A 25,770-nucleotide genomic window follows, 5' to 3' on the forward strand; every position below is an offset into this window, starting at 1 on the left:
AGCTGCCTGTGCGCAGGTCGCACCACCAGCAGGACCTGCTGGGTACTGTCTGCACCCCGATTGCCTGCTCCCGGTCACCGCTGCTACTGCCCAGCAGGCCCTGCTGGGTGCTGCCTGCGCCCCTCTTGCCTGCTGGGCTCACATTGCTGGGGTGATGCCGCCAGGGTCCTGCCCAGCCCCTATGGGCACCGCCATCTTTGTTGCAGAGTGACGGTTAATTTGCATATTACACTTTTATTAGATAGGATTCCTGAGTACTTACTTTGTGCCAGGAACTGTGTGCTTGACACTGTGTATAATGCTATACAAAAGGAGAAAAAGGAGTAACAGAGGTATTGCTGTGCTGCCCTACCTCCTTCCCATAGCCACACTTCTCTTCCAATCAAATTTTTAAACTACAAATTTAAATTCAAGCACCATTATTAAGTGGTTTATATTTCATTAACTCATTTAATAATTACTGTAATGGTATGAGGTGGATTCGAATATTGTTTTAAAATCTAAGGCAGCTTAAAAAATTGTGCAGCATCACATAGGGCATGAAACTGAACTTGGCTCTGGAGTCTGTGCCCTCAACATCAATGCTATAAAGCCTCTCAGATATAAGATTTTCTTAGATTCCAATCAAGTATTAGCATCGGCTGCCTGAGTGAAGAAATTAGATTGATAACTTATTGGCTTTGAGATATCTAACTTCTGCCCATCCAAGAACAGCAAAACACCAAAAATGAGAAAGCAGTTCTTTTATTCTTTTTAAGACCTTTTATATTTTCTGTATATAATAAGCATTCAATTCTGTTTTCTGATATATGCATTGCAGAAATTTTTTTAAAAATAAAAATATTTTAAAAAGTTAACTCACCCAATTTTGCTACCTATAAATAAAAACTAAACATTCTGATGTATAATCTTTACATCATTTTCTATATATGTATAAATATATGAAAATTAAAAAAATGGAATGTTATGTATAGTTTTCTAGTTTTCTTTTTACTAGATTGCAAGCATTTTTCCTACATTTTTCAAGGACTTATTTTTTTTATGGGAACCATAATCTATACTAATAAAAGAGAAACATGCAAATTGGTGTCACTCTGCTACACCCACCAGCCAATCAGGATGAGCATGCAAACCAACCCAACAAAGATGGCGGTTAATTTGCATATGTAGGCTCAGAGCGAAGACTGAAGGCTCCACCCGAGCGAATACTGAAGACCACTGAAGACGAAGACTGAAGAGGCTTGGCTTCTCCGCTGCAGTCGGAGCGGAGAATCCTCGAGGCTTGGCTTCTCTGCTGTGGTCGGAGCGAAGGCCTGGGTCCTGGGTGCCGGCGGAAAACTGGTGCCAGCAGCCAGGGGAAGGAAGGCCTATTGCACGAATCTCTTTGTGCAACAGGCCTCTAGTACTTAATATAAAATGAATGTACCATTATTTAATCATTCCCATATTGTTAAATATTTTTTTCAATAACTTTTTGCTATGAGATGCTTTGATGAATGCTCTTATATACATAAACATCTTTAATGAGATTATTTCCTTAGGATGACCAGAAGCTAGTATTGAACCAAACAATATTTTTAAGGCTCTTGACATAAGCTTCCACTATCCTAGAAGGCTGTGCTAACACTTCCATAATTAACTCCTTTTTGAATTATATCTTCTTAGTAAACAATATTGTCATTCTATTCCACTTTTCCATTCAGTTCTTTTAGACTTGCATTTTTGTTGTGATCAAACACCAATTCAACAAATATTTCCTGAGTACGTACTTTGTGCCAGGAACTGTGCTTGGCACTGAGTATAATGTTACGCAAAAGGAGACAAAAGAGTAACAGAGGTATTGCTGTGCTGCCCCTATCTCCTTCCCATAACCACACTTTTCTTCCAATCAAATTTTTAAACCACAAATTTAAATTCAAAACTATAAATTTAGACTTCAGAATATGGAAAAAGTACTGAAAAAGTAAAATATTGGAAGTAAAAATTGCTATAGTGCTTACTTACCAGAAAGGCATTGGAAAGGCAAAACGTTCTCTCAGGTCAATAGCCATGAAAGGAACATATTCTACACCATTTATTTTTGATGTTGTCCTAAAAAATACAAGAAAATAAAATCTAAAGTAAATGTTCAAATTAGCATATTTACTTAAACTCCTTAAAATTTAAATGACAAGGTATGGTACTGTAATAAAATTAAACCAACAATCTCACGTTGGACAAAACCAGTATCTTTATTTGTACAAATTTTTCACAAAATTTTTGAATACCAGAATATAACTGATTTAATTCAATTCAGTAGAGTTACAACAAAACAATAGTCTCAAGACAGGCCCAACCAGAAGTATTGAAAGTGTCTGTGTGTCTGTGACACCAGGGACAAGGTGAATTCTATCCTAAGTCCAAAGGGAGAAAACAATTGCTTGGTTATTTTGAGATTTAAAAAACATGACATTTATAACTATGAAACTATATTCTTCATATTTTCTGGGTATGAGAATATGGAGTGGTTAAGTGTCATAGATAACATCTATGGCCTCTTGAAAAGTTAAAGAAATGTGTTTGGTAGTAGCTTTGCATATTTTCTTGTTTTGTGTATATTTATTTGTATACTAGTATATTTACTATTTCCTTCTTCTGTTTCTTTCCCTCATTTTATTTAGAAGTAATTGCAGGGTAACTTCACCACTTAGTCCCCAATATTCAGGGAGACTGTGACTGAATTTGAAGAACAGTTAATACAGTAAGCGATGGATACTATTACTGTGTATATCCTTTTTCTGAGAGGATGAGAACTTTTCACTTGTATGAAGGATAGCTGCATTTGTTAGAAATATAGAGTTGTTTTGTTGTAGTATGGAATGTCAAATGTGTACAGAAGAGAACTTTTGGATGCCAAGTAGCCCGAGTGTCGGACTGTTACTAATCTACCGTCTCTCAATTCCAAAACCACCCTTATTCAAACTGCTCTGCGTTGTTTCGTTTCACATGCAATTTGCCAGGCAAAGAGAGCCAGACTTGTAGGAGAATTAAAATCCATGGCAAGAAAAGAAAGAAAAATACCCTCAGGTGGCTGCTACGTGAGGAGCCCTTTAGGCTCAATTTTAGGAAATTAAAAATGAGCAACTACATGATTCGCACTACTCTAAGTAGGTTAGATCTCTTCCAGAGCCCAACTGAAGAACAGCCACACTGGCTCAGAGATTTATCCCATCTGGGATGGCTCAGAATGCAACCAAGGAGTTCCACATCACCGTTGTTTGCATTTTTAACACCCTTGAGGCTCTTCCACACACTGATATGGCTTCCTAGACCAGGGGTTGGTAAACATTTTCTTTAAAGGGCCAAATAGAATATAGTTTGGCTTTGCAATGAGGTCTGTCATATGTTGTTCTGTGTTTTTTGTTGTTTTTTTTTTTTAGAACCCTTAAAAAAATCCAAAAACTATTCATAGCTCAAGGCTTCCCTTTGCTAACTCCTGGCCTAGACTGCTATTTCAAGGTAACAATTTATTTTTCCCATTAGGGATCTGGTTACAAAGTTGCACAGATGATTGATTGGTCTGCCACAGATCTATTTTGCTCCCTAAATTCTAGTTCTCAATTTTAAAGAATGCTAGGATTTTCAGGAAAACATACCTAGTAGAAATGCTAATACTAAAATATATTAGAAAAATTTTAAGTATTTAAAGTTGTGACCGCATGACAATATATAATTAATAGCATTATACACTATAAGATGTGAATATGACCCAAACCTAATGAGAATAAAATTGTTCATTACAATGAATGAGAAACTAATTTACCTGAGAACTTCTATTTCTTCTGCCGTGTATCTCTGTCCTTGTGCATCGCATGCCTGTGGACTTATAAATTGCTGAGGTCTTTCAAGAAAGGGATTAGTTCCTAGTGGAAAATGTGCTCTTGCTGGAGGTGGCTTTGGTTTAATATTGGTTGACTTGACTTTGCATAATGGCTTTGTTAAAGGCTCACTCAATGCTTCTGCTCTATAATAGAGGTACAGAAACACTGTTTAGCTTTTTTCACATTTAAGCTTTCCAGAAAATAAAATTTACTTCAAGAACCAGTCAAGCATTCCTAATGTAAACCTAGTATATAAAATTCTTACAAACTAGTCTACTGTTCACTACTTAAGCTACTCCCAAAGGTATTTTTGCAAACAACATTCTATTAAGTGAGCATTTATATCAGATACTATGCAATGGGGATATAAGAATGTATAAAACACAATCCCTACTTTTAAGGTGTTCATAGTTTTGTGGGGAAAGAAAGACAACTACATCAAAAGTGACAGATGCTAACATGAAATAGTACTTTTGAGTAAATGCATGACAGAAGGTATTAACTTAATGCAGTGGGAAGAGAGGGTGAATCAGGGAATGTTTTTTTCTGAATTGATGTTTGGGCTGCAGAGAAGTCCACCAGGGGAGTGAGGAAGTATTTGGAGTAGAGAGAATAGCATATGCAAATGTATGAAACAGCAGTGAGTTAAGGTAATTTCAAAAGAATGGATGCAACCTCTGTAAACAGTGCAAATGAGAAGCAGTGGGAGATAAAACCACTGGCAGAGATTGGATTATAGGCCTCACATGATAGTCCAGGAAATTTTGACTTTGTCAAAGAACTAACAAGCTAAAAAACAGAAGTTCTTAATCTGAGGTCCATATATAGTTTCAGGAGTCTTGTAAAAATTCTGAAATTCATGCCAAAAAATTTATGTACATTTTTCTTAAAGAATGGATCCATAATTTTGAACAGATCCTCAAAGGAGCCCATGACTGACCCACTCCAGTGCACTTAGGGATACACTTAGAGAATACTGGATGGGTTAGCTGCATAGGTAATAAAAGTCAGCGATGCTTCAATATGAAAGAAGTCAAAATGGAGAAAATAACTATGTGTTAAGTGTCCATATTTTCAAGAATTTGAAAAAAACAAACTAAAGGCTAGATGATGGTAATAAAATGGAGGGATGACTATTATACTTTGATAAAAAAAAGAAAGACTGGAGTGGTACAGCTAGCTAGTCAGAGCCTCAAAAGGAGGCAATTTTATGAAATATAACTATAAAAGCAATTTCCACCCTTTTCCTTTGTCTATAGTACTCTTCAAGGGTAGAATTCTATTGTGCAAATCCATTTATTCTTTCAACAAATGCCTACTGAGCACATACTGTTAAGTCTAACCCTCTGCTATACGCTCGGAGCATTAACAAAACAGACAAAATTCTCTGTGCTCAAGAGCTTGCATTAAAGTGATGACTGTTGGTAGGGACACAGACATTAACATGACAACCTGGTAAATTTCATGTCTTAGAAAGCGTTAAGAGTTATGGAAAAGAATATTAGAATAGAGTACGCAGGATAAAAGTATTGAAGGAGATTCAGTTTTATATGGGCTAGGGCAGGCCTTATTGAAAAGTTGACATTTGAGCAGAGTTAAAGGAATTACTACATTATATAATTTAGGGTATGTGTATGGCTGTAAACTGGCTCATTCTCAATTTCTTCATTTTTATTATTAGCTCTAGAAGGCTCTCTGGAAGTTCTCTTCTTTGGAAGTCTGATATTACACAACAGAAGGGAAGTCTTCCATTTCAAATACCATGGTCATTTTTGTTTCATATATAGAAAAAGCTACAGAAAACATTTCCTGATTAATGTTATTTTTTAAATTTAAAGCAGGAAACTAGAGAAGTAAATGCACTCAGAGAAAAAAAATAGACTTCCTCTACATCTCAGGTAAAAGATGGAGATTTGTTATTATAAGCTCTAACACATTTTGATAAATCTGTCACATTTAAGTGACACAATACACTGCCACCCATGGAAAAGAACTTAAGTGACCAAAACTCACCTATCTAGTGCCTGTCGAGCCAACTGTTTCAGTTTATTTTGCAGAGTTTTATCAGCAGTTTCATAGGACTTAAGAGAAAGAGAGATACACATTCTGAAGCATAATTATTTTTAAATTTTCTTGATTCATATTTCTAAGCAAAAAAATTAACCATGCACATTACACTTCTTGAAATTATGAGAGAATAAACCAAGACATTTTATTTTCATTCTTAAAGGTATTGTTTAAAATAGTGTTGAAAACTTGTCATCGAAGTAAGCTTTAAGGCCACTTAAAGTGGACAGGTGGTAACTGGAACACAACTGTGTGACCTGGTGCCATGGAAGGCAGGAACCTCAGAAGACCAGCACTTACCTCCAGTCTCTGGTACCCATAGTGATCAGGTTAGATGGTTCTCCTGAGCAAAACACCCTAGACAAAAAGCCAGTGCTCTGAATAATACTGAGACCACTCTCTACCACTTCACCTCATCTTCCTGTCAAATACACTGCTCTTATGCACTAGATGCCCTTTAAAGCTCACATCCCACCTAGGGCTCCTCAGAGAGAAGTAAAAGCAACTCATCATATAGATTTTACATTGCAAATGAATAAAGCACTACCAAACCACTACCTTTGTTTTTAGTGTATGAAATTGAAAAAAAGGGGGGAGGGGAGTTTATTCTAAATTTGTGATGGTGAATTCTTCCTGTAATAAGTTAATTTAGTTATATGTAAAGAGGTTAAAAAGCTACCTGTAATTTAGAAAAGAATTGCTTAATGATTCAATCTTAATGCTGTTAAAAACTTTAAACGAGATATTAAAATCCACTATTCATTTTTTACTCTCCATCTTTTAATGAGTAATTTAGTTACATTCATGACACATTTTCTTTAAGAAATTGTTAAATAAAATTAACTAGTAAAGGGAGAAATTTCTTAGCATAATTCCACCAAATTTAACTTGTAGCTATACATACAGTTTTTAGACAGAGATCTACGGCTTCAGTATACAATTCTATAGCATCTTCAACATTCCCCTTTTCATCTTCGTCAAAAGCTTGTGTAACAAGGAAATGGGCACGCTCCAAGTCCAACTGATGTTTTGATTTCAAAGGATCAGCACTCTTTGACTGAACTAGGATAGGAAAAAAGCCACACAGAAGAAGTATTACCTATATATCTATCTGGGAAACAACATACCATTTTAATACATTTAAGACATTCTTTACCAAACCTCTATAATCCTTCATTTAAAAAAAAAGTTTAGCAAGGTAGAGTTGTGCTAAAACCCACTGAATTGTAGATAATAAGAAAGTGAATTTTGTGGTATGTGAATTATATCTCAATAAAGCTGTTATCTTTCTTAAAAAGCTTTACCTTTTGTCTCTTAAAGGTATATGGTGATTTTTTTCTTATCCTTACCTGAGGATAATTTTTCCAGTGAATTTTAGAGAGAGTGGGAGGGAGAGACAGAGAAAAACATCAATACGACACACATCGACTGGTTGCCTCCCACACGGGCCTGACCAGGGCAGGGGATCAAGCCTGCAACTGAGGTATGTGCCCTTGACTGGAATCGAACCCAGGACCCTTCAGTCCACGGGCTGATGCTCTATCCACTGAGCCAAACTGGCTAGGGTTGGTGATCTTTTTTTTACAACTTTAACCCTCAGTAACACCTCTCTGAATAATGAACTAATCCCATTTATAAAATGAAGATACCAAACCTCAAAAATGTTAAAATACCTAGTTCAGGGTTTCTCAGCCTTGGCACTACTGACATTCTCGATGGGTAATTCTTTGCTGTGGACTGTCCTATGCATTGTAGGATTTTTCACAAGGTCTCTGGCCCCTACTGAACTAGATGACAGAAGTATACTCCCCACCTCCCCTAGCGTAAAAACTAAATTTCTCTCCAGACATTGCCAAATGTCTCATGAGGGGCAAAATCCCTCCCAGCTGAGAATGAGTGATGTAACCTAACGTTTCATAGCTACAAATGAAGGGTAAGGACTCAACTTAGATCTTTTGTCTGTTTATTTATTAATGATCAATGATCTCTGAACTTTTTGTTGGTCTCCTGCCTCCCAAGGGGTGCCCACTTCTGCTGCCTTAACATCTGACTTTGGTGTCACAGTCCTGACACCACTTTGCCACCATAATCCTGGGGTGGTGGTCTTTTGGTTGGATTGCATGGTGTTGCTGTTGTCTAGGGCATCACCAAGATGGAAGTCCTCCCCTTCTCCCAGCAGGTGGCAATCTCAGCCTCTAGCTTGACCTTGATGTTTAGTAGGGCCTTGTACTCTTGTACCGGGCGCTGCTGCTCTGCCCTGGGCCTGAGCCAGCTCTGACTCCAGGTGCAGCAGTATCCTGTCAAGCTGTTCCATCCGCATGGCATAATGCGTCTCTACCTCCCTCAAGATGGTCTCCAAACTGGCCCTCAGATTTCTCGAGTCCAGGTTGATGTCCAAGACCTGGACCATACGTCTCATCTCTGAGAATGTCATCTCAGTCATTCCTGCCTCAGTGGTCTGCAAGGTAACCACTGTGGTACTCTCCTCAATCTGCTGGGACCAGTACTTGTCCAGCTCCTCTTGGTTTTTCCAAGCCAGCTCATCATACTGGGCCCAGATGCCCGCCTGCCATGATCTTGCTGAGGTCTTGAGATTTGGAGGCATCCAACTCCACAGTCAACCCAAAGTTAGCAGTCTGGTTTTATAGACCATTTACTTCCTCCTCGTGGTTCTTCATGAAGAGCAGCTCCTCCTTGAGAGCCTCGATCCCTGTCTGCAGCCGAGTGATATTGGTGTCATCAGTGATCTTTCAAAGCCCATCGATGTTACTCTCCATAGATTGATGCATGGCCAACTCCATCTCAAACTTGACTCTGAAGTCATCAGCAGCAAGACTGGCATTATCAATCTGCAGAACAATGTGGGCATTGTCCACAGAACTTGCAAAGATCTGAGCCTTCGGGTCCTTTCTTCTCCAGTCTCTCATGATCAATCTCGACTCCTTACCCTCTCCAGGCAGTCATTTAGGAATTGCATAGTCTCCTTGCTATGGACACCCCCTATACCTACTAGGCCCCCAGACCACCAGCAGCCACACATTGCTGGTCGAGTAGGGGACATGGAGATGTGCAAGCCCAAACCCCCAGTGCCTGCATAGACACTGGCCACACTGATGGCTGACTGGGTGACTGCACAGAGCCCAGGGTCTGGTAGTTGGTGGAGAAGACGGAGTGGGCGCTAAAGCTCATGTTGTTCAGGGAGGAAGGTGAGAGAGCAAGACTTGGGTTCAAACTGCCTCAACTGAGATCTTTTAATTCCAAGTCTTGAGTTTTTATTCTACACTGGTGAATTTCAAACTGTGTTACCTCTCCCCACCCAAAAGACAACTCATCTCTCAAAGATCTCTTCACTGCCAGCAGATTTTATGTTTTAAAAATTGGGTTTCTGAACAAGATTTTTATTTGATAAATGACTCTTCTGTTTAAAATAATAATTAAGGAAACCATTTAATGCTCTACAGATTTCATTTCATTTGTTGAATAAAATGGGCCCAAAAGCTAGAAAAACAATTAAGGTATGTTATACTTTAAAAATCCTTTTGAACTTTACTTCTGTTTCACTGGAAAGCTTTATTCTTTCAAGAGATAAGGGCTATCTCATTCTGTGCCTCAGTATCACATTTATAAATTTAAGAACTTCATTTACTTGGTTGGGAAAATAAAAGTTTCTTGGAATTTACAGGTATTTTGAATACATGAATCAATGTAACTTTTTATCAAGTAGGGCCCTGATGCACAAGCAGTCTACATTTTAATACAATTTTTGGGACCTTAATTTATACAATTTCTGGGACTTGTCTTAAACTAAACCACCCTGACTTTTTTTTGATGTTGATAATCCTCACCTAAAGATAGTTCTTCCATTGACTTAAAAAAATATTTATATTTTTATTGAGTTCAGAGAGCAAAGGAGAGGGAGAGAGATAGAAACATCGATGATGAGAATCATTGATGGCTGCCTCCTACAGGCCCCCTACTGGGGATGGAGACTGCAACCAGGACATGTGCCCTGACCCAGAACAGAACCATGATCTCTTGGTTCCTAGATTGATGCTCAACCATTGCGTCATACTGGCCGGGCTTTCTACTGATTTTTTTTTAAAGAGAGTGGAAGGAACAATGGAAAGTAGGAAGGGGGTGAGAGAGAGAGACATTGATTGGTTGCCTCTCACAATCACTACAACCAGAGCCGGGTATCGAACCTGCAACTGAGGTACATGCCCTTGATCAGGAATTGAACCCAAGACCCTTCAATGTGTGGGCTGATGTTCTACCAGTGAGCCACACCGACCAGGCTAAACCACCTTGTCTTTAAAGGGACTGTCATAGCAAGGAATCCAATCATCAAATCTACTTTATCTTAACTATGTGCTTATAACTTCTGCTCCTATCTATTCAGAATGAGTAGTGGAATGTAGCATGAAGTTTATCAGGAATGGCTGAATAAGTAAAGATTTCTCTAAACTAGTGATATTAACCTGTTCAACTGGTGTGCTGCAAGAATTTTTAAAACATGCAATACCTGACTATTTAGATACCTCGTTTTCATTAGGTTGTCAAATTAAAAAATAATGACAGTCAACACAATAGCTATCCGGTGTGAATGAAATAAAATTATACTTTTTTTTTGTCAGATTGGCAAAAATAATGTTTTTTGGTGTGCCACTGAATTTTAATAACAGTTTATGTGTGCTATGAGATAAAAAAGATTGAAAATAAATTGCTGCTCTAAGCTGCTTGTGACTTTATCATAGGGCCACAGGAAAAAGGGTTAAAGAGTCCTTAGTAAGATGAATGCATTTCTAAAACAAAATGTCAACAGGTGATTATTTCTTTTCTACCCTATGAACAGCAAATTTTGACAGAAAACCTGACCTCTAACAAAAGTGTGATCATTAAGCCTGTGTGTACTTGCTTTAAAGAATTTTCCATGTTGTTTATGAACATAAATACAGGCTGTTCCAGGTTTCTGCCTACATGTCGCTTTTCTAAGATATGGTTTAAAAGAATTTAGCTAAGGTCTTGAGGTTGAGGATACTGATACAGAAGAGACTGAACCCACTACTGAAGTCTTTAAACACTGAAGAGGAGCCCTATCTGGTTGTGGGCTTGATCCCCAGTAGGGGGAAGCGCAGGAGGCAGCCAATCAATAATTCTCTCTTATCATTGATGTTTCTATCCCTCCCTCTCTGAAATCATTAAAAAAATATTTTTAAACACTTAAGAGGAGTCATTTAAATTTAATACCAGGAGAGGGCATGTGACAGATATTTAAAAAGCAGACTTTAACAGGGTCCTAATCCTGATTTTGCTACTGATACAGTCAGAATGTAAATAACTCACCATTTCTAAACCTCTGGGAAATTAGGAGATTGAACTGTATTATCTCTAAGGTTGTCCTTCACAGATCTATAATTCATTTACATATTATGACTTTTAAAAATGTGATTACCAAAAGAGGAATTAACAACAAGAGACTTAGGATCAAGATCCAAAGATAAAAATGAAAGAGAAACATAGAGAGAAAAGTAAGATGTGATGGAAGAGAAGAAAAAAAAATACAGTGATAAGTTTAGTAGTCTTTTACTAACCTGCTGAATGTAAAGCCTGAACTCTTTCCAGATATTCATTTATTTTTTCTTGAATGTGTTCTAGGCTCGATCCTGCCATCTCAGCATAAATTAAGGCTTGTGCAGCTTCCTAAAAATAAGAATTCAAAGGAATCTAATATATAAATTACAATTTGAATTTTCTTTATTACTTTTTAACTTTTGGTTTCTATGAATGACAAAACTAGAATGTCCTTAAGATACTAATAACTTTACTTATAAAGCAAATGAATTATATAATACTCCAATACCCTTTCTTCAGTTCTTAATGCTCTTAATTTTCTCATACTGTTGACAACTTATCAACTCAAATAGGAGGGATTGATTATAAACATTTTCTTAGAATAGCTGTGATTTATATGTTTTCTTTATGCAACAGGTCAGACTTAAAATTATATACCTTAAAATGGTGAACTGTGCCTTAAAAGTATTAAAACAGATAACAATCTATACTAATAAAGGGGTAATATGCTAATTAGACCAGGAGACCTTCCGGACAAAGCCATGGTGGCGGGGCCGAGACAGAGGCGGTTAGGGGTGTCAGGCAGGCAGGCAGGTGAGCGGTCAGGAGCCAGCGGTCCCGGATTTCGAGAGGGATGTCCAACTGCCGGTGTGGGATCGGGCCTAAACTGGCAGTGGGACATCCCCTGAGGAGTCCCAGATTGGAGAGGGTGCAGGCCGGGCTGAGGGACAACCCACCTCCCCATGCACGAATTTTGTGCACCAGGCCACTAATAACCAATAAAATAAGATAAAACTAAGTGTCAAGAAAAGATTACAAAAAATTATAAAGCTTAAATAACTCATAGTGGGAAGAAAATCTTTCTCCACAGAAAATACATACTGCCAAATAGTGTCACAGTTTAAAGCAGGTTTCAGCTGCATGAAATCAACTTATTTTAATTAAGAAACTCTGGATTCACCTTTCAGCTATTCATTCCCTAACTTCCACAGCCAATTATGCTGTGGCTAATGAGGAAGAGCTGCCATTCTCCCCATCACCACGTCAGGATGGTTACCAATGCTACCACTGAGAAGGACCAGAGAGATTTCTCCAAATTGCAACACTTTCTCTGCAGTAACCTAAACATGTACACTTCGTGAAGCCGCATGGCTAATTGTCTGGATCCAAAAAAGCCATCCACTGAACATCACTTTTTGAATCCAGCTATTGGAGCAGGAGTTGTTTCATTAAACCTAACAAAATCAGTAACAAACAAAAGTTATTGATTTTGATCCAAATGGAAATTCAGTCTAAAAGCTGTGAGGGTACAAAAGCTATGATTTCCTCAGATTCTGTAACTCACTTATTTCAGGGGAGAAAAAATTAACTTCACATGTACCATCATTATCTAAATACATTATAGCTACACTTGACTTCAATAAATTAATGTAATATATATTTTACCCCTTTAATTATCTTGCATGTAAATACCGATTTTCAAATTATTTTGCTTAATAAAGCAAATTTTAAAAATTGCTGGTATCAATTTTATTGTACTCATTTCATTTCTATTTGAAAGTGATTAACACTAAGGAATCCCATATAGAACAGTATTAAGAAAGTAAGCACTAAATATCTCATAAAGTTTATGTATATAGTTCCTAGCACAACCACACTGACTTTCTCAAATATAAAAAATTCTTCCTAATGACATGCATATAAATCCTATAACAAAACAAGAGGCACTGCATAGTATATTCTTTCACTTTAGAAAAAACTATTTTATATGGCACTATTTTAATCTATGAATATTTACCAGTTATTTCACAAAACTAAAAGACACAGAATTTCTACTTTTAAAGAAATACCACCTTCATGAAATTGTCCCAAAAAAAAGTCCGAACGAAATGATTATGAACAAAACAAGTCTCCAAATACGGATTATAAAATGAAGACAATAAAATATTAATCCGAGAAAAGCAAACCACACATTACTGATATAGCATATCCGTTCATGGAAAAAAATTACTACTTTTCTGACAACATTTCTAAAAAAAAAAAAAAAAAAGGTGACAATATGATAAAGATACAGCTACAAGGAAGAAGAGGGCTCAGCTAGGGCTGGAGGGGTGTGTCTGCAAATCCTCAAGACTGGAGAGCAGAGGGTGGGCTGTGGAAGCTCACACCGACTTAATAATTCTGCCCCGAGTAATTTATACAAAAGAAACAGAGAAGACATGTGTCAAGAATGAATGACAAGGATATTAACCGAACCATTACTTATGAGAACCAAGTGATAGAATCAGCCGGCCCCTAACCGCTCACACCTACTACTGTGGCCACAGCAGCCCCAGGTGGGCACCGCCAGTCCGGGCTGCAAGCGGAGAGGTGGTCGCTCCAAAGCTGTGAGCCAACCTGCCCCTCGTGGCAGAAGCCCCGGTGGGCGCGGGGGTGCCTGGTGCCCGAGAAGGAAAGCGCAGGAAGAGAAGAGGGTAAAGAGCAGAGGCTAGCGGGCCCGGCCGCCTCGGTACCGGGACCCGCCCCTCGGCCCCTCGGCCCCTCCGACGGACTCCGCGGTCCCCAGCTCACCTTGTAGTAAAACACCGCCTCCGAATAGCGCCCTTCGTGGTCGCGCTGCACCGCCAGCCGCGCGAACTGCACGGCGTCCCGCTCCAGCGCCGACGAGTCCATGGCGCCGAGGCCCCGCACCTGGCGGGGGAGCGAGGCCCTGACGCAGAGGCGCTTCGCCGAACGTGGCGCACCGGGGAGCCGGGGCCAGGACTTCGGAGCACCGAGGGAGGACGAACCAAGCTTCCTTACGGCAGCCGCGTAAAGAGAATGGGTCCTCCCGGCTCGGGCCGCCGCGACGCCGCGCCCCTACGGCGTAGCTCCGCCACCCAGCCCGTGGGGCGGCCCCACTCCGCGGCCTCCGCATCTCCCGCCCCGCCCACAGGCCGCACTGAGCAAGCGCAGCCTGGCCCTCGGGAGTTTCTCTGGGGCTGGGGCCGCGCCGGCCAGACTCCTCGCGGGAGTTCAAGGAGGTGGGCGGGGCCATTCCGGCGTGCAGGCGCGCACGTGACCGCCACGGCTCCCGGGATTGGCGGGCAGTACCGAGTCGGGGCCCAGTACGCTTTCGCCGTCTACGTGGAGGTGGCCAGGCCGCTGACGCTGTTGCTGGGGGCTCGCCGGGGCAGGGGCGCATGCGCCGTACAAACTTCTTTTTTTTTCCTACCCGCTCAAGGGAAGGCTCAAAGAGCCAACAAAAAGCACTTCCGAACATCATCTGGACTGAAAATTTAAAAATAAGGGACTTAAAGACATTCATAGAATATATAGGATTCTTTTAAGGTACCCATTAATAACGTTTATTTTCCACGAACTGAATCATGACCCAGTACACAGCACCTCTAGTGTATAAGTACTGATTGAATTATCAACAAACAATGTATTTCACTTGTAGGTATCCTTATTTTAATGCTGTTGTGATAAAATAATTAGGTGATTATTTGGTGAATGTCTCCTCTCCCTAAAAGTCTGAATTCAGCAATAAAAATCAACTAGGGATAGTCACCACAATATAGATCAGTGGTTCTCAACCTTGGCTGCACATTAGAATCACCTGGGAATCTTTTTAAAATCCTTGATTTCTGGGCCTCATCCTCTGAAATTCTGTTTCTTTGTTATGTGGTGGGATCACAACATTATTAACAAAGAATTCCCGAGGATGAGCCCAGAATCAGATTTAGAAAGATTCCCAGGTGATTCTAATGTGCAACCAAGGTTGAGAACCGTTTATAGAGGGAACACACAATTTTCCTGCTGCTCTAAAAGGGCAGGCCTCCAGAGCACTGGGACACGAGCCCGTTGAAACGAAAATGTGAATCAAATAACGTTGAAATTAGATCAATGTTTGGAAAGGGAACGTTCGGGGTGATGGGAATGTCTTGGTGGTGGTGGTGCCAAATGTATACATTTGTCAAAACCCACCACCCTACATTTTAAATGTGGGCTTTTAATTCATTCTTTATTACACCTCAATGGATTTTTAGTCAGTTGGGCTGTGTTTAAATGAAACTAATTTCTTAATTTCTTCACTCTCTCTTCCTATTTAGAGAGGTTAGTAATGATAACCATTCCATCAGCCTGTTGTAAAGAACACAGGTGAAAAGAATTTGCCTGTCCCGGTACAAAGATGGTTCTCATCCTACAGTTTCACAACTAAAGCAGGGATGATTTCTGACCTTAACAGTTTTACTCCAGTATTAAGCACAAGCCTTGGTAGCGGGCAGTTGCTCAGTAAGTATTTTAAAATGTTGAATGAGTGAACTCCCCACTAAGGATATCCAATGTGCCGTCGTTCCCCATCTTGGTTCTGAAGAATGAAATATAAATTCCCCAGCACAGAGTAGAGGTCTTTTAGTTAGAACATGTGTTCCGGCCACATTGTCAAAGTGTTTGCAGTCACTTGAGCAGCTGAATGCAGTTTTATTCACTCAACACTGGACTTCTATGTCTAACGCTCCCTCTCTGATCAAGGCTTGTAGAATTCCTAGTCCATCTTGAAGGAAGCCTTTCCTAATATTCCAGGTAATTGTGATCTCTCCTTGAGCTTATATACTCCCTATGCATGTAATCTTTATTCCTTATTTATTTATTCAATGAACACTGAATGTCTACTTTGTACCAGGCACAGAGCTACACATTGAAGACACAAACACTTGTAGTATATCATGAATATACTACAGTTTATTGATATATTTACTCCCTCCCTCCCTCCCTTCCTTCCTTCCTGCTTTCCTTCCTTATTATGTCTTCTATGACCCTTCAGGATACTTTGCTTTTGACCCTGCAGTGTGTCTGAACACTGCTTTTTCAGGTTAGGCTCTGCCATCTCACACGTCTTGTAAAGACACAAAGCTGATCCTGAGGTGCACCCACACCCCCTCCAGATGCCATCCCTAATGCCTCCGTCCCTGACTTCTTACAAAAATCACCGACCTCCTTTCCTTCCCATGTAATGGGAAAATGGAATCATTTCCCTCCCACCAACACCAGCTGTGACTTCCCACATGGGAAGAGCAAAAATAATTGTTGGTCCTTGCTTTCTTGGTTACATTGGCTCACTTACTCTGATAAGAGACCACTGTTTATGTCATTGACAGATTGGGGATGGGTTATCCGCTTAGATAAAAATGTCATCTATAGTCCTGCCTGGTGACAGAGGTAGAAATGGAGAGGACAACCATGTGTCAAGGGCCCATATCTTCAGGAATTTGAGGACACAAACTAAAGTTTGGTACATGATCGTGATGAAAAGGAGGGTGTTATATCTCAATAAAAAAAAGCCAAAAAAGAGAAGGGCCTTGTGGTGCAGCTATCTTGTCAGTACTTCAAAAGGAGACAATTGAATTAATTCATGCTGTAAATGCAAATGCAATTCCCATCCTTTCCCTTTGTTTACAACACTCCTTAATTTCTATATATGTAGGAGACCTCCCTCTCCTCGTTGGAAGCACTCGAAATGTGGCTAGTCCAAATGAAGATGTACCATTAAGTATAAAATTTATACCAGATCCCAAACACTTAGAACAGAAGAAAATATAAAATATGTAATTATTTTTATGTTGATTACATGTTGAAATGACACTTTCAAATTTATTGTATTAAGTAAACTATATTTTAAAATAAGTTTCACCTGTTTTGCTTCCCTTTTTATGTGCTTACTAGAAAATTTAGAATTACACATTTGGCTAACATTCTATTTCTTTTGTCAGCATTATTCTAAGACATTCCAGCAGGGCATTTCAGACTGAACATATGCTTTTCAAGCAACCACCTAGTGGTATTCTAGTCATACGTTACATGTTGGTTCTCGGGGAATCAGAGGCTAAAATATTGGAAACCTATGTGAAAGGAAGTGGAGAGAAAAAGGATTGGGAAGGGGAACTGTGAGCCTGCCATGCGGACCTGACAGAGTCTCTGTTAGTCTTTTGGGGACCTCCAGAGCCAACGCTGTTCTTTAGAGGTGCCCTCCTTGGTACAGATGTCCAGGCCCTTGTATGGCTGTTTTGCTGTTATTGGTTGGGGGCTGTTCCAAAAAGGGCACGCCTTCCGATGGAAGCTGAAGCCAGCGTGACTCTCAGCTAACCACACTCTTCTCAGCCTGGCAGGGAGTTTTTTCTGGAAGGGCATTCTGAGCAGAGCAGAGCCTGTCGATGCTCAAAGTTGGCTCATGATATTTAGAAATAATTAGAATTACTTGTTACTGAAAAATCAGAGATTTGCACAACATTTGAACTTCCGGCTTCTCTTAGAGGAAAACCACTAGGCCCATATGCCTTTCTGGGAGCAACTGTCTAAAGCTGAGCAGTGACTGCTTGATTATGTGGGACATGGACTCTCCAGCTCCCCCTGCTCAGCCTCCTTCTCCCTGACACTCTTTGCCTGGGGGAAGGAGCTTATCTGCCTTGAGGAGTTCCAGGGAGGCTTCAGACTGGAAAGCCCTGTACTCTGAACCTTCTAGGGCAAAGTTTACAGCAGGTGTGAAATAAATGTTTATTAAATAGATAAAGGAGGGCCTCAAGTCCCTTTCTTCTAAGGCAGCGGTTCTCAACCTGTGGGCCGAGACCCCTTTGGGGGTCGAACTACCCTTTCACAGGGGTTGCCTACGACCATCGGAAAACACATATAATTACATATTGTTTTTGTGATTAATCACTATGCTTTAATTATGTTCAATTTGTAACAATGAAATTGGGGATCACCACAGCATGAGGAACTGTATTAAAGGGTTGCAGCATTAGGAAGGTTGAGAACCACTGTTCTAAGGCAACATGCTATGCTACTCACATGTAGTTTCCCCAAAAGACACAAGGTGGTGGTGTGCGCTCAGAAATTCACCTATATCTGCCGCTGCACACACAAAAGGTGAACATTAACATCTCATTTTCTTGTCATGGGGATGTAAAATACTGCATAGGGAATATAGCAATAATATTGCAGTAACCATACATGGTGTCAGGTGGGTACTGGACTTATCAGGGTGATCACTTTGTAAATTACATAAATGTCTAATCACTGTGTTGTACACCTGCAATGAATATAATATTGTATGTCAACGATAATTGAAAAATAGAAAACTATTTTAAAATATCCTGATTTTTATTTATAGGTATGACTTTGAATTCAGTTGACCATGAATGTGTGCGTAACTTCTAATACTATGTTGTAATTTTACACATATCCTATTATGTATAGTATCTTTATCTAGTCACAAACACATGTATATAATAAAATGCTAAAAATTGGAAGATACATAATTAGGATATGTAATTAACATATATAACTAGAATATATACAATATAAATACATGGAATTATAATATATAATAGAATATATATGTCTATATAGTTAAAATACATTTATAATTAGACTGGTGCTCCAGTGCATGAAATTCATGCACATTAAAAGGGAATTAGAGGAAATATTTTTTTTAATATATTTTATTGATTTTTTTTACAGAGAGGAAGGGAGAGAGATAGAGAGTTAGAAACATTGATGAGAAAGAAACATCGATCAGCTGCCTCCTGCACATCCCCCACCAGGGATGCACCCGCAACCCAGGTACATGCCCTTGACCGGAATCGAACCCGGGACCCCTCAGTCCGCAGGCCGATGCTCTATCCACTGAGCCAAACCGGTTCCAGCTAGAGGAAATATTTTAATATTGCTATTTGCCCTTTCTCTATAATAGAAGTGTCAGAGATGAAAGAAAATTAGTAAAATGTATATGAAAATCTCCCTACTGTCAGAGTCTGGGGTGCGCTGTGGGACCCAGAGACAAGTCCCTGCCCACTCACGTGCACCTCAAAATCATGCAAGTCCCAGACCTGGCCAGCCCCACCCCCGTCAAGCCTTGCAGAGAAGGGGGCACAGCCTCAGCTCCTCCACCAAGCCCTGCTGGGTGGGGGGCTCAGCCTCAGGTCCCCTGCCCCGGTGTGAGGTCATGAGGGTGTGAGGTGAGACAATCATTTGCATATTAGCTCTTTATTATATAGGATATATAAGTAAGGTATACATATGTAATTAGTAACTATTAAGTATATACTAGTATATATAAAATTAGGATATATGAAATTAAGATATGTAATCAAATACATATAATATTTACTATAAACAATTAGGATGTATATAATTATGTTGAACCATATGAAATGACTGTTGTCACCTTTAAAAACAACAATTTTATATAATTGAACCTAATGTTTCAAATGGGCCAAAGTTATTATACCTGTTCAAAAATAAAGCTTATCTTGTGTCCTCTTTCACTAGAATCTTCTGTCCTCAGGTTCTAATGCCAATGTCCCCAATCTGTCAATGACATGAAAAATTGGTCTCTTATCAGAGTGAGACAATATAGCCAAGAAACGAAGGACCAACAGTTATTTTTGCTCTTCCCATGAGATAATTCATGGGAAATTATTCCATTTTCCCATTACAGGGAAGCAAAGGAGGTCACTGGAAGTTGGCGGTTTCTGTAAGAAGCCAGGGACTGAGGCTCAGGGACGGAGTCTGGAGGGGGTGTGGGTGCACCTCAGGATCACCCACCTGCACGCAGGTAACTCATGAAAGCTTTGTGTCCTTACAAGGCGTGTGAGATGGCGGAGCCTAACCTGGAAAAGCAGTGTTCAGACACACTGCAGGGCCCAAAGCAAAGTATCCTGAGGGGTCACAGAAGAAACGACTAAGATGGAAGGAAGGAAGGAAGGAAGGAAGGAAGGAAGGAAGGAAGGAAGGAAAGGAGAAGGAAGGAAGGAGGGAAGGAAGGAGGGAAGAAGAAGGAAAGAAGGAAGGAGGAAGGAAGGAAGGAAGGAAGGAAGGAAGGAAGCTTCGAGAACATGGGCCCACACAGCAGAGATGGGGCTGCAGAGAAGGGACTCACTCACCCTGTCCTGGCATCTTTAGCACGATGTGCTCTCTCCCTGAGCACTGGAATGTGAAGGCCATGGAGTCCTGGTCAGGAGTCTTGGCTGGGAACAGACCTTGAACTTCCCAGGCCTCCTTTGTTCTCTAGAGCAGTGGTTCTCAAAGTGTGGTCTCTGCATTGATAATAAAACCACATAGAAATTGCCAACTATTCCTCAGTAGCAAATAGATCAATAAATTATAATATATTCATAATATAGAATACTATACAGCAATGAAACAAGGTACTGCTGCTACATGCAGTATCCCAGATAAATCTCATAAACAAGTTAACTGAAAGGAGTATGTACTGCATGATGCATGGTATGTGAAGTTCAAAAACAGGTGAAAAGAACTTTGTTGTTTGACATCTGCGTGGTGCGTTATGACCTTACTCCTCAAGGTGTGGTTCCTGGACCAGCAGCACCAGAGAGCTTGTTAGAAATGCAAACGTGCTGGCCCCACCCAGACCTACCGAGTCACAATCAGCATTTAACAAGACCTCCAGGTGATTCTTGGACATGTTCGTGTTCCAGAAGTATGACAGGGAATGTGCTTCCTGGGGCTGTGCAAGGGGTGGTCCTGACGGGGCCAGGCTTATTTTCTTTCCTGCTCTTTCCACATCACTCCTCAGAATGGATGATGCCAGTGGTGTGTGTGTGTGTGTGTGTGTGTGTGTGTGTGTGTGTGTGTGTACACAACTTCCTTACATTTCACAAATGTGCAGGAAGAGCATGGCTTGGGGGCCCCATACTCAGGTGGAGGCTGAGAGTCTGAAATTCGAAGGAAGCTGAGGAGGGGAGAAGCCTGAAGGTCTCCCTCCCATCTACCAGGGAGGATGTGACTTTGGAAGTACCACCAGAGCAGCGGTACTTTCGTGAGCCCCTTGCAAACCTGGATTTCAAAACTTTGTTTTGCTGCTTCTGATTATGAAGCCGTGTGTGGGAAGGGAACCAAGTCAACAGCACGGGGCTTCCTGAGCTGGGTGTGTGCTGCCCAGAGTCTCCCCAAGCTCACCCCTCTCTTGGGCCTGCTCTCCCTGTACTCGGGTCTGAGCTCCCATCCTGCAGGGTGAGGGCACGGTGGCCAAGCAGCATTGAGTCCCTAACACTGGACAATTCCATCTGCTGTGGGAAATGTCACAGACCTGGCTGAAGTGGAGGCGCTATTGCACATCCTGGCAGACATTCCACAGAGGCGGCCTGTCCTGAGGCTGCAGCATGAAACTCTCAGGGTTTTATGGAAAATCCATAAACTACTGAGACTGTGCTGCTTCTGTGCTGGTCAGCCTATTCAAGTACAGAATGCCCACGCTGGCTCCGCTGCGAGCTGCCAGCTAAAACATCCCCCCTTCTTCCCCCCTGCACAATGTGTTTACAAATTGTGTTTTGCTTTTCTTTCTTTACTCATTGTTACCAACTGACTCACTAACATATGAATAAAGGATTTGCATGTGAAATAACGAAATAGCATGCAGAATCACTACCTATACGTATGAGTTATTCTTTGACACATTTAAATGCCCTGGGAAGATATCCAAAATAGATTGCTCAGTAAAAATAAAACAAAATAAAACTCAGAATAATGCTAATAGTATAATTTAATACATGTAAATTAAAAATACATAAGTTTATGTATATATAAACATACATATGTGTATATATATATTATACACATGTGCATTTGGAGGAGACTAGAAGGCTGCATACAAGCTATTGGTACTGGTTAGCCCTGGTAGGGAGGAGGGTGTGGGGAAAGTGCTGTGAGTGTTTATGAAGGACTTTCCTACAGTGCTCAGTGCACCTGAATGCTGTTTGAATTTTAAATGTCTTAGCCTGGGTCCCCTGAAGGCAGGCTCACATGCTATGAGTGCAAGCCCGGGAGCAGGATGAGTGAGGGATGATGGTTTTGTGAGGCAGGGGAGGAAGGGGGAACCTTTGCAAAGATGCAATTGAATTGGCGGTTTTGTTTAATCTCACGGGACCCTTCCTCAAGAAACTGTCACAATTGCGCAGTCTCAGGACTGTCTCAGTGGAGAAAAACAGGCAAGAACTTCTTCACCAGCTCTCCCTCCCATTGGTCTACAGGGAGTTAATTCTTCTGAGACTTCAGGTCGCCCCTGAGTAGGATTCCCGAATGGAGCCAACAAGCCAGGGCAGTAGGTAAGAGGAATGTAGCACAGGCTTGAGGAAAGGCACCTTGAGTCCAAATCCACAAAGAATTGATGGCAGCAGCTGTAATAAGAGACTGATGCGGCCAAGAGTATCTGGAACCGTGCCCAGGAGTTGTCTGAGACATTGTACAATTGAGGGTATATTTATGAATGGCATGTGTACATAAAAACACTAAAAAGTTCATTTTGCAAAGGATAGAAAGGTTGAAATGAGGTCTGGGGACAATACTTAAATTTCCCACTACTCAGATGAATGCACAAACGCACCATTTGCCACTGCTCTGCTTCGCCTTGGTCATACAGTACTGGATGGATTGTCTTCATTGTAAAATGTAGATAATAATGGCCCCTACCTCATGAGATTACAGTGAAGATCAAGCTATAGCATATAGAGCCATGCTAGCACATAGTGCCCTTAAGTGTGTGCAAGCTGTTGTTCTATTGAGTGTGCTAGATAACAAAACACCCCAAAGTCAGTGGCACAAAATGACCACCGTTTTGTTATGCTCATGGATTCTGTGGGTCAGGAATTCCGAAGGGCACAGCACGCCCAGCTTGTCCATGTCGCACAATTTCTGGGGCCTCAACAGATGAGACTCAAAGGCTGGGGGCCTGAACCCTGGGGGTTGGCTCAGCTGAAGCTTGTTTTCTCACATGTATGGTGCCAGGGCTGGGGGGACTCGAAGACCAAGGTCACCTACAAGTGTGCCTACACATGGTTTGTCCATGTGGTTTGACTCCCCCACAGCATGGTGGCTCAGGGTAGACTTGTTACATGGTGGCCTAGGGCTCTAAGGGCAAGTGCCCAGAGCACAAGGCAGAAGCCACACAGCCTCCTGTGATTTAGCCTTGGAAATACCACAGTGTTGCTTCCCCCACGTTCTAGTGGTTAAAAGTTAAAAGGAGGGACATTGCCCCACTGGCATTGCCCGGTGGTTGAATGTAAATCTATTCCTGGTCAGGGCACATGCCTGGGTTTTGGGTTTGATCCCAGTGTGGGGCATGTAGGAGGCAGCTGATCAATGATTCTCTCTCATCATTAATATTTCTATCTCTCTCTCCCTCTCTCTTCTTCTCAATTCTTACAGGCGAGCAAGGCTCATAAATTTCAAGACCAACATATTTAGTTTTTCTTTTTCCTTTTTATGGTGGACGAAATCTTCCAGTAAACTAGTTTCTAAAAAACCATTTCAGAGGCTTCATTCCAGGAAAGGATGACATATCTCACCTTGTAGAGAATTGATTTTGTGCTCGCTTTGTGCTAAAGAGTCACTTTACGAAAAAAAAAAAGAGGTATATATATTGGCATCAGGGGAATCCCAGGAAAGCTCAAGTTCTTTGTAATTTTCAGTTTCTCCTTTTCTACTTTCTCTTTATCTTGGCCTATTTATCTAAAGAAGAAAAAAGTACAGGGAAAGATTTAGGAGAGTATTGTTATTTTCAAAAATGTATTCCTTTGAGCAAATACTTTCTAAGCAGGTGGAAAAAGTTAAAATGACAGAGGTTTTCTGTTAACCTATAAACACTCAAACATTTAAGTATACAATACAGTCCTGCTGACTTGGACATCATTTGTTAGTGTGTTAAACTCAGCCTACATAACACATTTATTGAATGTTTACTGCAAGTCCTGTACTGGATTAAACATGGTGGATTCAAAGGAGAGACATCACGGTGACCACTTGGGTGGCCAGTGGCACACAGGATCACCGTGGTGGGTGGTTCATTCTTGGAAATGCTGGTTGGGTTTTGTCTTAGCAGCACTGCTTCCCTCATACTATGACAACAAGATTGGAAATGATAAGCCTGGATATCTATCTAGGAGGCCACAGTGACCGAGGGTCTGGCTTTCTCTACTTGGGGCGTGGGGAGGAAGAAGGTTGTTCAGAAGCATTAGACAGATACAGGAACTTTCACACATGCCTGCCCATGTATGAGGCTGTCAACACGCATCACCAAGAGATATGTGGGAAGTGTCACTACAGTCCATATTAATACCCCTCAAACCTCACGCTCTCTCTTTACATTCTTGGTGGAAAAATATTCCAGCAAACTAAATGCTAATAACACATTTTCTCCCTTTATGAAGCATTGATCTGGTTCGGCTGGCTTTGTTCCAAGGCGATCTTCTCAGGAAAAAGAATGTTTCTAGGGATCCGCATGTATGTAGAAAAACTGAGACTCAACCCCTTAGTGTGGTGTACACTCCTGTGATCTGACCCCAGTCTGTTTGTCTAACTCCACACCTCCACTGCCCCTTGCACATTGTGTTACTGCTGTGGCCAATCCTGTGAAGCCATGTATTCTGTACCTCTAGAACTTTACCCATGCTGTCCCTGCTGCCGAAGTGCTCATTACCACCTCTTCTCAATGGCACCTGGCCAGCTTGTTTTAATGTAGGCTACCTCCTTCAGGAAGCCTTCCTTGAACACCGCCCCTCCCCTCCCTCGTCTCTGAATGGATCAGGTTCTCCTCCCCATCTCTAGTTATGAAACTGCTTATCTTCCATTGTAATTTCCTCTTGGTCTCAGTCTGCCCCCACTATTCAGGCAGTTTTTTTGACAGAAAGGCCTGCAATCTTATTTGTCATTATTTTCCCAGTGCCTGGTAAAGGCTTGCCACAGAGGAGTACTAAAGTATTTGTTGAAAAAAGTATTGGATGAAAGAAGAAACGGAGTTGTAAATTTTTATAGTTTATTTATTGTTTTTATAGTTTATTACTAACATTAGGGATAAAACTCAGTTCATCTAAAGAGAATGAGAAGATAAGCCACAGACCGGGATAAATTTTTGCAAGAGGCATTTCTGTGAAAGGGCTGTTATCCAAAATATACAAAGAGCTCTTAAAACTCAAAGATAGGAAAATGAACTACCCAGTTAAAAAGCGGCCAAAAGATCTGAACAGACACCTCACCAAAGAAGAGATGTGAATGACAAAGAAGCATGTGAAAAGACCATCCACATGGCATCTCACTAGGGAAAGGCAAATTAAACAACAAGATTCCACAGCACCTATGAGACTCTGAAATTCTGCTATGGATCAGGCACTGCGAAAGTGCTTTTTATACAGGATTTCATTTAATTTTCACAGTATCTCTGTGAGGATATTGCAGATTGCAATAATCTCATATCGCAGCCTAGAACTCTAAGGCC

General features: G+C 40.8%; 1 protein-coding gene and 1 pseudogene across 14 annotated transcripts in view; both read right to left on the reverse strand.

The window, feature by feature from the left end:
• The window catches only part of CAPN7 (calpain 7), a 43,072-nt gene extending 28,657 nt beyond the window's left edge, over positions 1-14,415 (reverse strand). For 9 of the 14 annotated variants that reach the window (XM_023749505.1, XM_023749502.1, XM_023749504.1 and 6 more), the window contains exons 1-6: positions 14,070-14,414; positions 11,519-11,627; positions 6,832-6,989; positions 5,874-5,941; positions 3,803-4,003; positions 2,005-2,091 (exon numbers count right to left, since the gene is read on the reverse strand). In XM_023749505.1, the coding sequence (XP_023605273.1) occupies positions 2,005-2,091; positions 3,803-4,003; positions 5,874-5,941; positions 6,832-6,989; positions 11,519-11,627; positions 14,070-14,171 (725 nt within the window). In that variant the 5' untranslated portion in view covers positions 14,172-14,414. Of the gene's footprint in view, positions 1-2,004; positions 2,092-3,802; positions 4,004-5,873; positions 5,942-6,831; positions 6,990-11,518; positions 11,628-14,069 lie in introns of all 14 variants that reach the window. The other 5 variants (XM_023749507.1, XM_023749512.1, XM_023749510.1 and 2 more) reach the window with 1 other exon arrangement.
• Positions 7,405-9,500, reverse strand: LOC102432369 (annotated as a pseudogene).
• Positions 14,416-25,770: the final 11,355 nt, after the last annotated feature.

Source organism: Myotis lucifugus, unplaced genomic scaffold (genome assembly GCF_000147115.1).
Source record: "Myotis lucifugus unplaced genomic scaffold, Myoluc2.0 scaffold_8, whole genome shotgun sequence".
Lineage (NCBI taxonomy): Eukaryota > Metazoa > Chordata > Mammalia > Chiroptera > Vespertilionidae > Myotis > Myotis lucifugus.